General features: G+C 65.3%; 1 protein-coding gene across 1 annotated transcript; it reads left to right on the top strand.

Annotated features, from left to right (window-relative positions):
* Positions 1-1635: 1635 nt before the first annotated feature.
* On the top strand, positions 1636-2841 carry ARC (activity regulated cytoskeleton associated protein; the record flags this gene model as incomplete). The annotated part of the gene is made up of 1 exon (XM_080802188.1): positions 1636-2841. The coding sequence occupies exon 1, from the start codon at positions 1651-1653 to the stop codon at positions 2839-2841; it is 1191 nt and encodes a 396-aa protein (XP_080658314.1). The 5' UTR covers positions 1636-1650.
* Between the last annotated feature and the right edge of the window lie 10002 nt (positions 2842-12843).

The following is a 12843-nucleotide window of genomic DNA, read 5'->3' on the forward strand; positions in this document are numbered from 1 at the left end:
GGGCATGGGTGGGGGGTATGAGAGGAGTGTGCAGTGTGTGTCTGAGAGGGGGAGTGGGAAAGTGGCAGCAGGGGCTGGGGGATTTGACTCACTGGTGAGCCCCCGGCTCTGGGCAACGTGTGTTACCTGTGCCCGCATAAAATCGTGTGTTACCTGTGCCCGCATAAAATCGGAGGACCTGGGACCCATCACCCTCCATCCTGGGGTAACCCAGAAAGGATGTCCCTCCCCCACCACTGTTGCCAGGGAGGCAGAAGGGGCCTCCCTCCCGAGGGAATCTCGGCTTCCGGAGCCCCATTCCTTATATGGTGCTCTGCTTTTCTCTGCCTCTCCTGACTGCATAAGGCTGCCAGCACCCCTTCCGCCCGCCACCGCCTCCTCCTTCTCCTCCTTCCTTCCCCCTCCTCCCCCCTCCTCCTCCCCTTCCTCCCCCCAGCCCCCTTCCATCCTCTCAGAAGTCTTAGAGCTTCTGACCAGGGTCCCTCTGTGGCCTGGAAGGTTCAGGTACCAGGACCCCTTCATCTCCTCCACATCCGTTCCCCCACCCCGACACCCGAGCCCGCAGGGAGCAGGTTCCAGATTTCTCTGGGGGCACTACATGGAGAAGTCCTGGGCCCCACGGAAGCTGTGGGGGTGGGGGCCGCAGGCAGTCCTGTCCAGCCATTGCCACCCTGGTGTCACATCCACACCACTGCCAGGGGCCCAGCGGGGCCGAGCCAAGGCCTGAGTGCTCGTGGCCCTCACATACAGGAGGGAGGACAGGACGGGCGTCCAGACCTGAGAGCCCCCAGGGCAGGGGTGGGCAGGAGCTAGAGGCCACACCTGGGAACCCACACCGGACTCTGGGGCGTGCTTGCCCTTGTCCACCACAGGAAAGCTCCTCGCGGCCTTTAGCTCCAGGGAAGGAGAGTCTGGGTGGCTGTCGGGGGAGGGCGGCGGGGGTCGCCAGGGCTCATCCGTGGCGGGACTTCCGGCCACGCCGGACTGGGCACGGGCACTGAGGCCCCGGGAGAGCGGAGTCGAGGACCACCCCGCCCCCTAGAGAGGACGGCGACTGGAGAGGAGGGGGCCCGCCCCGAGACCCAGGGGGAGGGGGGGGCTTCCTCCTAACCTTTGGGTGGGTGGGGGCAGCTCACTACCCGCTCCAGGCCCCCGCGGACTCACACCTGCGCCCCCCACCTCCGCCGGTCGCGGGCAGGGGGGTGTCGCTGGGGCCCGGCACCGTCCCTCGCCCCGCAGGCTGAATGAGCCGGGGAGGGGGCGTCCGGAGCCCGCAGGCGGATTAGTCACCCGGGCCGCTGGCGCGTGCGGGGGGCGGGTCCTCCCGGGGCGCCGGGCGCGCGGGCGGGCGCGGGGGGCGGGGCGCGCGGGGCGGGGAGCCCGGCGGGGACCAATGGGAGCGGGGGCTCGGCGAGGGGCCGCCCACGGCCGTGCGGCCGCATAAAGGGCCGGCGGCGGCGGCAGGGCGCAGAGCTCGGCGCCGCGGCTCCCCGCTCCTCGCCGCCTCCCCGCGCTCTCCCGCGCTCCGCCGCCGCCGCCGCAGCGCCGGGACCGAAGGGACCGTCTCGGCGGCACCGCAGCGCCGGCCCGGCAGGACACCGCAGTCCGCCGCCTCGCGCCGGTCCGACCGCCGCGGCCACCTGCGCACCGATGGAGCTGGACCACAGGACGAGCGGCGGCCTCCACGCCTACCCCGGGCCGCGGGGCGGGCCGGCGGCCAAGCCCAACGTGATCCTGCAGATCGGTAAGTGCCGGGCCGAGATGCTGGAGCACGTGCGGAGGACCCACCGACACCTGCTGACCGAGGTGTCCAGGCAGGTGGAGCGGGAGCTGAAGGGGCTGCACCGGTCGGTGGGGAAGCTGGAGAGCAACCTGGACGGCTACGTGCCCACCGGCGACTCGCAGCGCTGGAGGAAGTCCATCAAGGCCTGCCTGTGTCGCTGCCAGGAGACCATCGCCAACCTGGAGCGCTGGGTCAAGCGGGAGATGCACGTGTGGCGGGAGGTCTTCTACCGGCTGGAGAAGTGGGCCGACCGCCTGGAGTCCATGGGCGGCAAGTACCCGGTGGGCAACGAGCCGGCGCGCCACACCGTCTCCGTGGGCGTTGGGGGTCCAGAGGGCTACTGCCAGGAGGCGGACGGCTACGACTACACGGTCAGCCCCTACGCCATCACCCCTCCGCCGGCTGCCGGGGAGCTGCCGGGACAGGAGCCGGGGGAGGCCCAGCAGTACCCGCCCTGGGGGACCAGTGAGGACGGGCAGCCGAGCCCCGGTGTGGACACACAGATCTTCGAGGACCCGAGGGAGTTCCTCAGCCACCTGGAGGAGTACCTGCGCCAGGTGGGTGGCTCGGAGGAGTACTGGCTGTCGCAGATCCAGAACCACATGAACGGGCCGGCCAAGAAGTGGTGGGAGTTCAAGCAGGGCTCGGTGAAGAACTGGGTGGAGTTCAAGAAAGAGTTCCTGCAGTACAGCGAGGGCACGCTGTCCCGGGAGGCCATCCAGCGGGAGCTGGACCTACCGCAGAAGCAGGGGGAGCCGCTGGACCAGTTCCTGTGGCGCAAGCGGGACCTGTACCAGACGCTGTACGTGGACGCGGAGGAGGAGGAGATCATCCAGTACGTGGTGGGCACCCTGCAGCCCAAGCTCAAGCGCTTCCTGCGCCACCCGCTGCCCAAGACCCTAGAGCAGCTGATCCAGCGAGGCCGGGAGGTGCAGGATGGCCTGGAGCAGGCGGCCGAGCCCGCCGGCACCCCCGTCCCCGCCGAGGACGAGCCCGACGCCCTCACGCCGGCCCTCACCAGCGAGTCTGTGGCCAGTGACCGGACCCAGCCCGAGTAGAGGCCGGCCCAGGCCCCGGCCTGCCCACCGCACCCCACCTGTGGCCTTCGCCAGCCAGGACTGTTGAGCTGGGCTGACCCCTGCACGGGGGAGCCCCTCTTCGTCACCCGGCTGGGCACCCGACCTCAGCCTGCCAGCCTGACTCCCACAGACACGTGTCGTCCAGCTGTGGGCAGCACCCCCAAGCAGCAAAGGGCCCCCGCCCCGTCACCCGCCTTCTGTCTATCTTTCCTAAGCTCCGATGCCCCCACCCGACTCCCTACACACTCTCTGGCCACCACAGGATCTCCCAGCCTCGTTCTTCTGCTCACCCCCACCCCCCGAGCCCCCTGGGCACTCAGAAATCAAGTATGCAGATGGCCCAGGCCAGTGAGCGCCAAGCCCAAGGGGCAGCCCCAGGGCAGAAGCTGAGACAGCACCAGCGCCGCCTCCCCCTGGCAGTTGCCGCGCAGCCGGCGGCTGGCACTCTTGCCGCCGCCCAGGGCAGCCGGCCAGCCTCTGGCAGCGGCGAGCCTCGCTCCTGCTGGCGGAAAGCCAGATCCTCCCCGAGCTTCCGACGAGCTTCCGACGCGGCGGCAGCAGCAGCGGCCCCACGGCTGCAGACCTGGCGTCCTGGTGCCTCCTGGCTCCTCAGGTGAGCCGCAGCCCCGAGGCACCCCCACGAGGGGGCACTGTAGGGTAGGGAAGGGCCTGGCCCCGGCGGGAGGGGGGTCCCCAGCAGGTCAGCTGTAGGGGTGGGGTGCGGGGGCTGCAGCATGGAGTGGTGGGAACGGAGCAGAGATCCCAGGGATCTGGGAGGAGGGCCGGGGTGGGCGGCCGCACGGTGGGAAGGCGGAGTGTGTGCTCACAGGACCCCGTGCTTTCTTTCTCCTTGGCACCAGTGATTCAGCCCAGCCTGGAAAAGGATCGCCTGGGCTCCAGGACTCACCTCGGAGGGTCCCACAGGGCCTGAGGAGCCAGGAGAGTGACGACAGGTACGGTGGGCCCCCTCTTTCCCACGGAGACCCTGTCCCTGCCCCGCCACTCCCCTGCCCCAGGATCCCAGGCCCAGCGCCCCCCAACCCAGTGCTCTGGGCACTGAGAGGCAGCCCACAGTGGGGGCTTGGCCCTGGGGGAGCAGCAGCCCCAAAACATCCGCCCCCAGCCCTCCTGTGCAGCCCCTCCCAGCCTGCGGCCTGTGTCCCTGACAGCCTATGTCTTTCTTCCAGGTCTCAAGGCTCCTACAGAGCCTTCGCTGCTGAGCATGGTGCAGCCCCTCCTCCTCCCCCCCCCCGCAAGCTGCCTGCACACAGGAGGAGACCCCGAGGTCAGCAGAGGCGCCGCAGAGAGGGCGGGCCCGGCAGAGAGCTGGTGATGAAGACAGGCCAGCGTGAGGGCCAGGGCCTGCCCCGCTGGCCACCAGCCTGCCCGCCCCCATGGCCGCTGTGGCTGGATTTGGGTCTGCTTACTGCAGGGCCTGTCTCACTCCAGCCCCGGGAGCCCTGCCCACGGCACGGCGGCCGCCCTCTCCTGCCAGAGCTTTCCAGGAGCTCTGAGGCTGAGGCCACAGCCCCAGCCCCTGCCCCCAGCCCCAGGCCCCACCGCAGGAGATCTCCGAAGCCCTGCACCTGGGGTTTACGCATGCTCTCTGCCAGGCCCCACCACTGCCGGGGCCCAGGCCCCCAGCTTTGCTGGCACCGACGCCCTGGTGCTGGCCAGCCACTCGTGTCGGCAGGCCAAGCAGGCCCTGGCTGGGGGTTCTCCTTTCTGTCCAGCCGGTGGGGGTTTCCAGATTTAGGAGAATGACGGCTGCAGGTGACTGTCAGCCCTTCCATCCTGCACCCCTGCCGGCCCCCCCCCCAGATTTTATTTTTGTACATAAGCCATAACCCATGCTCATGGGCTGGCAGAGGCTGCAGGGAGGCCCTGGGGTCCTCAAGAGTGTGTGTGGCCAGTTCTCCCCCTACCCGCCCCGTCCCCAGCGGGTCAGGCCTTGAATGTCGGGCCGGGCCATGTGTACCTCATCACCTTACCTGAAGACAGACTCTTTTGTAAGATTTTGTTAATAAAACAATGAAACTTCTCCGTGCATTCTGTTGTTTCTCTGCCGGGTTCGGTTGACTGGCGTGGGGCTGTGGAGGGGGGCGTCTCGGGGAGGCGCGTTCCTGGAAGCCCCGTGAGCGCAGACTGAAGGGTCTTTGGGGACCGAGGGAGCACAGCCCGCCACCCCGCAGGCCAGTTGGTCAGGGTCCTGGATCCCCAGGGTCGTAGGGCTAAGGGGTTCCCCTTGTGGGAGCCAAAGACCTATGGCCTCCAGGCCTGAGGCAGGCAGTGGTGGAGAGACCTGGAGGCCTCCTCCTGGCTAAGCCGCGGACTGGCCCCCGACAACCTGTGCACCCCGCCTGCTGGGGCGTGGGCTGTCCTGAGGGCTCTCCTGTCGCCAGGGCTCAGCCCACACGGAGGCCCAGAGCTTCCCCCTAGGGGTCTTCTCCAGTGCCAAGCAAGGCAAGATCCCCGCCGGGAGGTGACCCTGACGAGTCCTGGGTCGTAGCTGTGTCCTCCTCAAGTCTGTTTCCTCACCAGCGAAATGAGAAAACCGCCACTAATATAAATCCACGGGTGGGTTCAAGAACTGAGAGACGACGGCCACCCTGTGTCCTGCGGGTGGTTGGCCTCACTGGCCTCTGTGGGCTTTCGAGGCCCCCCGGAGAGGGAGAGCTAGCGTGAGCGGGCTCAGACCCCTGAACCAGCTGGGGTTCGAGGAGAACCGGGCCCAGTGGGGGCAGACAGTGAGCTGTTGGTCACAGGGAGTTGGCTTGCTCAGATGTGGGCCGGACCACTGCAGGACTTCCTACCCGCCCCCCGCCCCGCCGTGGCTCAGCTCCACAATTAGGGCCCGTCTACTGATGGAGCCAGGCCCACCCCGATGACTTCGGTGATCATCATGATGTCAAGTCAAGTGATGACGGGCTCTGGTCACACCTGCAAAAGGCCTTCCGAGCAATACCTACCTTCAGGTTTGATTGAATGCCGGGGGACGGGTCCCTAGCGAGGCTGATGTGTACAACTGACCATCAGGAATGCGGCAGTCGTGGCCAGAGGTTAGTGACCTACCCAGCACAGGTCTGATGAGGAAACAGAAGGCCCGCTGAGGACAAAGCAGAAGCTGACACCTCCCCTCCCCCCACCCCGCCATGGGACATATGTGACATTCCTCAGGCACTCCCCGCTGCCCTAAAGGAAAAAAAAATAGCTAACTTGTAGCGATCACAATCCTGCAAGATCCTCGCGATTTACAAGGAAGAAGCTTTCTTATCCACAGCCTAAGTCCAGGACCCATAGCTCAGTCCCTGGAGCCCTAACGTCGCCCTCCTGTCCATAAAACCGAGGGAGGCGGAGGCGGAGGGACACGTGAATGAAGCCGAATTTCTTCTAACCCTGAGCATCACTGACAAGGACGTGTGAGAGCAGGCGTGCGACGTTCCTCCGGGAAGCTCCCAATGGTCTTCCCGTCAGTGCCTCATTAGAGGGAAAACCAGCTGGACAAGAACCAGGCCCCCAGTACCCCGAGAGTCTTCGTTAGCGTGTGACAGTCCTTCTGGACACCCCTCTGTCCTCGCCTCCCAGCTGCTGCGTGTAGAACCAGCCGCTCCGCGGGGCGCGGGGAAGCAGCTCTTTCTGCCCCCCCGGGCCTGGCCCTGCGCGCCAAGGACGCCTCAGGGATTCTTTCTTGGCGGTCGGCTCCGGACTCCACCCCACTGAACCTCACCTGTACCCCCAAACCACATCAGGTTCTCCCCCCCGAAAGGGGCTGCCCTGCTTTATGGGGCGCTGGGCCGGAGGGGGCCGGGAGAGCAGGTGCGGAAGCCGAGCACAGCCCACCCCGGCGCCTGCCCCGCTAGAGCCTCGCCAGAGCCTCGCACCGCAGGGTCCGGGGGAGGACGGGTCCCCTGCCGGGCGTGAGGAGGACACTCGGGGAGGCAGGAAGCGAGTGGGAGGCAGAAAGCACCACTGGCCACGGCCACGAGGAAATAGGAAATACCGTCACCTCCGCACGGAGAGGGCTGGCGGCCCTGAGTGGGGCGCTCCCTGGCGAAAAGGCGGCCTCTTCCCTTTTATTTCTTTTAAATAATGGAAGCTCTGACAAGAATGGGGACAGGAAATTGACAGGAACAGGAGGCTGGGGCCCCACGGCGACGCCTCAGAGGCAGTGATCTCTCCCGGAGAAACACTACGGCTCACATCAAAAGCTGGGAGCTGTAGGTGCCTTTTTCTTCTCCGTAATAACAAGTTGCTCCCCGTGACTGGATGACTGTGAGACAGGCTGTCGAGCACTTCGAGTGACTGGGGACACAGCTCTGAGTCTTTGTGTCCTCGGAGAAAAGACGGAGGCCGAGGGCGGAGCAGGGGGTGGTGGGGGTGGAGGCGCCCAGACCCAACCCCGGCCCGGGACAGGGTGTGCCCCTCACAGGCTTTGCTCGTCCCTCCCAACCCTACCAACCCATTATCACAGACGACCCAGCCTCCTCTCTTGACTGGGGAAACTGAGGCACAGGGAGGGGCCGTGCTTGCCTCGCTTCCGGGGTCAGAGCTGGGACTGGAGACGGGGCATCCGGAAGCCCCGCAGGGGCCCACCCTGCAGACCCAGCTTGCTGCGGGGCTCCAAGCCGGGGGCAAGTGGGCTCAAGCCCCAGGGCTGCCTTTTCTCTAAGATCGAGGCCGCCCACGGAGGGGGCGTGAGGGTCAGAGGGCAGCGGGCCCAGGCTGGGGGAGAGGCTCGGAGCCGCTGAGATGTCCCCTTAACGTGCTGTTGGGGGTGAGCCCTGAGCCCCGCAGGTTAAGCAAAGCTGCACGTCCCCGCCCGAGGGACGGGCTCGGGAAGGCGTCTGAGCCCGCGTGAGGCCAGGCGGCCGTAACAAAGAGGCCGGACCAAACGGCTGCTTTTCTGTCCCAGGAGCATGTGGCTGGGGCCTGAGCTCTGCCGCTCATTCAGACCTTCGAAGTGCCCTGCCACCTCCAGGCCGCTGTCCTTGTCTGCTGGAAAAGCCAGAGGAAGGGCAAGCAGATGGCCAGGGCAGACCACAGCCTTTAGGCCCAGAGAGGCCCAGGGAAGAGGCTCGCCCCTGCCGCCCCACCCCAGAGAGCGCAGCCAGAGGTCCACGCCCAGCGGCGTGTAGGAGGGAGGGGCGGTTTCGGGGATGGCCAGAGAGCAGAAGGCCACGCAGAAAATTGTTTGGGGTGATGCGAACTTCACCTGGCCCCAGGGAGATCTGGTCTCTGTCCTCGGCTGTGTGTGTGGTGGGGGGTGGATGTCATCGCGGATCCCAGGGACGTCCCGAGCCCAGTGTCCTGTTTCCCCGGGGCTGTGGGCCACACGGTGTCAGCTCGGGCTCCCGAGGGGCTGGAGACGGAGGTCGGCCACGCAGGAAGACGACCGGGTCAGCGTGATGGGACGGACGAAGACCCTGGATGGCGAGGCGGGGGCTTCCCCGGCCGGCAGCACTCATGCGGGCCGGCACTTCGGGCCGGGAGAGCGCGCGTGGCCCACAACTCCACGGAGAGGGGGCGGTGCGGACCCTCCCGGGGCCCGCCCACGCGCCCATGCCCCCCCGCTGAGGGCCTCCTGCGTCCTTTCCTTGCGACGAGCCGTAACGGGGAGCCTGACAGCTCTCGTGAGTTCTGGGAGCCCTTGGAGCGAATCGGCAGACCCCGCGGGGTCTCGGGGACCCCAGACTCTGCAGCTGGTGTCAGAAGTAAGGGTGGACTTGAGAACGTTCCCAAGTGATACAGCTTCACAGATGATGGGGACTCTTGCTAGTCCGTAAGCGACTTTTAACTCCAGGGGGTTTAGTGTTATCATAGAAATTTAACAGACTCAAACCCAAGATGTTACCATTTTCGTCAAGAATTTGCATGTGCACCGTATTTCAGGCGTTTTCCCACTGCAGAGAATCGGGCTGATAGGAGTAAGGGACAAGCTTATGGCGCCGGCATGTGTCTAACGGGGCCGCCGGGGTAGACGTGTGACTTTAGGTAGAAACCGTATGAAATTTTGTGTATAGTAATGGAACATTGGAGAGAGCTTAAGAATCACCATATTTTTTAGCCTAATTTATTGAGTTTATAATAATTTTTAAGTATTTGGAAATTACACAAAGTCTGGAAAAGTAGATTCCCTGTAGAATATATTGACTTTACGGACGTAGCTTTAAAGGTTCGGAGACATCAGTGGGACCGGACGTTACTTTCAAGTCCCCTTCAGTTGGCTGCTCACGTGTGGCGCTGCTGAGTGTCCCTTAGACTCTGAAGGGAAAACTCGGTTGGGGGTTGGTAATTTGGAGCTCCAGCACTCAGGTAAAGACCGGAGTGGCTTCCGAGCCCTTGGTCCCAGCTGCAGCCCCCAGCACGGCCGAGCTCCCTTCAAGGGGGCTTCCGTCTCTGTGCTCAGAGCTCTGGGTCCCTTGAGTGACCGGGGAACACCTCCAGCTGTCCTCTCCTGCCCCCCCCGTGCCCCTCACTGTCTCACCCCCGTTCTGTTCCCTTAGGCTCCACCCTCCTCCTCCTCTTCCTTTCAGTGTGGCCTTTTTGGGAAAGTCTCCAGGTCTCCGTTGTCTTGTCTCTATCACTCTCTGTCTCTGTCTGTCTCTTCCTTGTGACTTCCTTAAGCCTTCCTGGCAGGCTTGTCCATGACAGGCCCCAGGACAATCTCCATCAGGACCGGCTTCTCCATGAAAGACTCCCCGAGGACAGGTTCCCCCAGGAAGGCTCCCCTAGGACTGGTTCCCCTAGAATGGGGTTCCCTAGGAGGGCTCCCCAAGGACAGGCTCCCCCTGAGAGACTCCCTAGGAGGGCTCCCCTACCGTGGGATCCCCTCCACAACCCCACCCTCCCAACCTAGAAACTGAGGCACAGGGAGGGGCAAGGACATGCCCAAGACTGTAGTGAACCAGCCAGACTCCTGCTCCCCACGCCCACGGCCCGGAAGATGGTGGAAATCATGGCCTCGCTGAAGGGATGTTCCCGAGCCCACGTCCTCACTGACTCTGCCTCTGGGGGGGCCTGCTTGGAACACGCTCTTCTCCCCAGCAGCAAAGGACACGGTAGGCGCTGAGTTGGCAGTGGCTCTGCTGGGGGCCCCTGACGGTCCCCATGACAGCCTTCTGCTGCCCGGGGCCGGCCCCACCTCCACTGCCCCCTGATTCTGGACCCAACCCGGACCCCCCTGACCGGCCCTGCACCCCCAAGCGCCCCCCACCCACACTGCAGGGGTCCCAGCCAGCACTCCGCTTTCCACCAGCTGGTTTCCTCCAGGAAGGAGGCCAGGCACCCCCGGCCCCCAGCTCGTGGCTCTGGAGGCCCCAAATGACCCTCAGGCAGGGCTTCCCTCCGTAGCGCAGCCTCGGAGCCAGTGCAGCTGCCTGGGCGGATGGGAGACTGAGGTCCCGAGGGCAGGGAGTCACCAGGTAAACCAAACAGCCTGCTTTGGGGCTCGGTCCCCCTCGGGCCAACCTCTCAGCAGAGCGAAAGCAGCAGGGCGGGGAGCAACCCTTCCTTCCTGGGCTCCATCCTCTGTCTTCCCGCCTCTCGGGCCCTGCACTGCCCCATGGGGGACCCCCGCCTGCCAAACCCCTCCCCCTCTTAGCAACCCCAAACCCAGCGTGCCCGGATGGCCGATAGCCCCAGTGCTGACCCCAGGCCGCCCCAGGGATCCAGCTGAGGGCAGCGTGGCCTAAGGGCGTTGCCACAGCTGGCCCCCCGGGGGGGGGTGGCCTTTCCAGAAGCGAAAGCCACTGGCAGGGTGGGGTTTGCTCCCCTGAAACCCCCCAGAGCCTCCCACCACTGTGGGCAAGTACCATTCTTTTCTCTGCACTGAGGCTACACCCTTGGCCCCCCAGGCCTGAGCCGCCCCGCACAGTGACCCCCAAGTCCCAGCTGGGAGCCTAGGAAGGGCCAGGATGCCCCCACCCCAGCACCCAGACCCTACCCATCCTCCCTACCCAGTCTCCCCCCGAGGGCAAGCTGGCTTAGGTCCCCTGTTCCTTCCATAACTACTAACCCTGTGCCACTAACAGCCACTAACCCCCAGCCTCAGCCAGCGCCCCCACGCCACCCAGAGCCCTCCCCGGGAGCCCCCATGCCGCCCCGAGCCCCCAGGCCACCTGCCACCCAGAGCGGCAGCACGTGCCAGGCACCTGCCTCTCCCCAGAGGCCAGCGCCCTCCGTGGATGCAGGCTCAGGGCCTGGGATGACATTTCCTTTCTTCTGTTTTGTTTCTCGTAGAGTTTCGGCTCTGCTCCCAGGCACCGCTCACTCCTGCCCTCGGAGGCACGTGGTCCTACACGACCGCCCCCTGGCATCTGCTTCTGTGTCCCCTTTGTGCTGATGTCTTTTCCAGAGACCCTCGTCCTGGAATACAAAGACCTTTAAGAAACAGAACTGCTGACCAGGAAGGCCCAGCTCCCCAGGCGTCTCCCACCACCTCTGCATGGAGGCCCAGCTCCAGCCCCGCCCCTGTCCCCCGCCCCAGTGCTGCTGGGGGGCGCCACGCTGTTGCCTACGTGCCCCTTTCCCCTCCTTCCACCCCCGCCCCTCTGTCTCTACCTCTGCTTCCTTCTCTCTCTCCAGCCTCCTCCGGCCCCTCCCGTCCTGCCAGCCACTGTGTCCTTCCAGAATCCCTTAGAAGCAAACCTCCTCTCCCATTCTCTCCCATCGGCTCCTGCCCTCTGCCTGGCTCTCCCCACCTGTCTCCTACTGCCCACCTCCGTCCGTCTGGAACCGCGCCAGAAGACCTCCTCCTTCTGATCTGCCTCTTTATAAGCGTCCCGGACCTTGGGCAGAGGTCCCTCCCACCCCCGAGTGACCGGCAAGCGCAGCCTGCTTGGCTCAGCCCTGGAAAGGGCCGGGGGCGCCAGGTGTTCCTCTCTGAGTCCTTCCCCTGCCCATGGCCGGGCCCCGAGTGTGGCTCTGACCTGTGGCCACAGCTAGGTTCCAGCCGCTGGCCCGTCTCTGAGCCACAGCCGCATACAGAACAGGGCAAGCCTTGGCTCGGGGTGCCCGAAGGAGGGGAGGCTGGCTTAGAGGCCGCTCCCCGGCAGGGCAGCCACCTGAAGGGGGAGTGAGCGAGCAAAAGGCTCCAGAGGGAGGGTTGGACGGGGACCTTCAAGGCTCTCTGGGCCGCCGCCGCCTGGCTTGCTTCTCTGGATGTCTCACAGGGAACCACCCAGCCGCCCGGGAGACCCCCACCTGCACCCGCCTGCCAGACTTCTATTCATCCTCCAAAGCCCTGCTCTCTCTTGCCCTCCCCTCCATGGCCACCACCCTCCTGCCGCCCTTGGCGTCACCTCTGTGGACCCTCCCTGTCCTGGCACCTGCTTGGCGCTCTCTGAAGATAGAGACCGCTGTGCCAGCCCCATGCGCCCCTCTTTGCCCTTCTGTGGGAGGCTGCCCCTCCTCGGAGGGCCCAGGGCTCCCATGTTCCTGTGGCTGGCTCGGCTGGCGTCTCCCGTGGCAGGAGTCTGGGCTGTGAAGGAGGCTATTTTTAGCCTCTGTTATCCCCGTAATTATCTTGTCTCTGTTTTGCCCTGTGCTTGGTACGGATCTGCCAGAAAATGTCAGTCTGCCTTCACACTCGGGGGAAATGGGGACGAGGGGGACCCCCACCATGGAGTGGGTGGGCGCCGGCCATGCTGCTCTAATTATAACCCCTGGGAGGGGGGGGGTGGGGGCTCTGCTCTGGCCACGACAGGTGACGCTGGCCCTGCCTGACAGAGGCCAGGAGGGCCTTACAGGAAATTCTGACACGTCCCAGCCAGAGGAAATCAGGGGTGGGATGGTGGCTGGAAATTGCAGACTGTAGGCACCCCCCGCCCTCATGCCCTGCCCACACTCAAAACAGGGCCTGACCCGTGTGAGGTGCGCTAAAACCATCTGTACAATGACTTCTTGTCTGTGAGAGTTCAGACCTGGCCTTGGGGAGCAGACACGGCTTTCCTCTGATCCCTGGAGGAAACAAGAGCTTGGGGG

The sequence above is a fragment of the Martes martes genome (genome assembly GCF_963455335.1).
Source record: "Martes martes genome assembly, chromosome: 4".
In the NCBI taxonomy this organism is placed as follows: Eukaryota; Metazoa; Chordata; class Mammalia; order Carnivora; family Mustelidae; genus Martes; species Martes martes.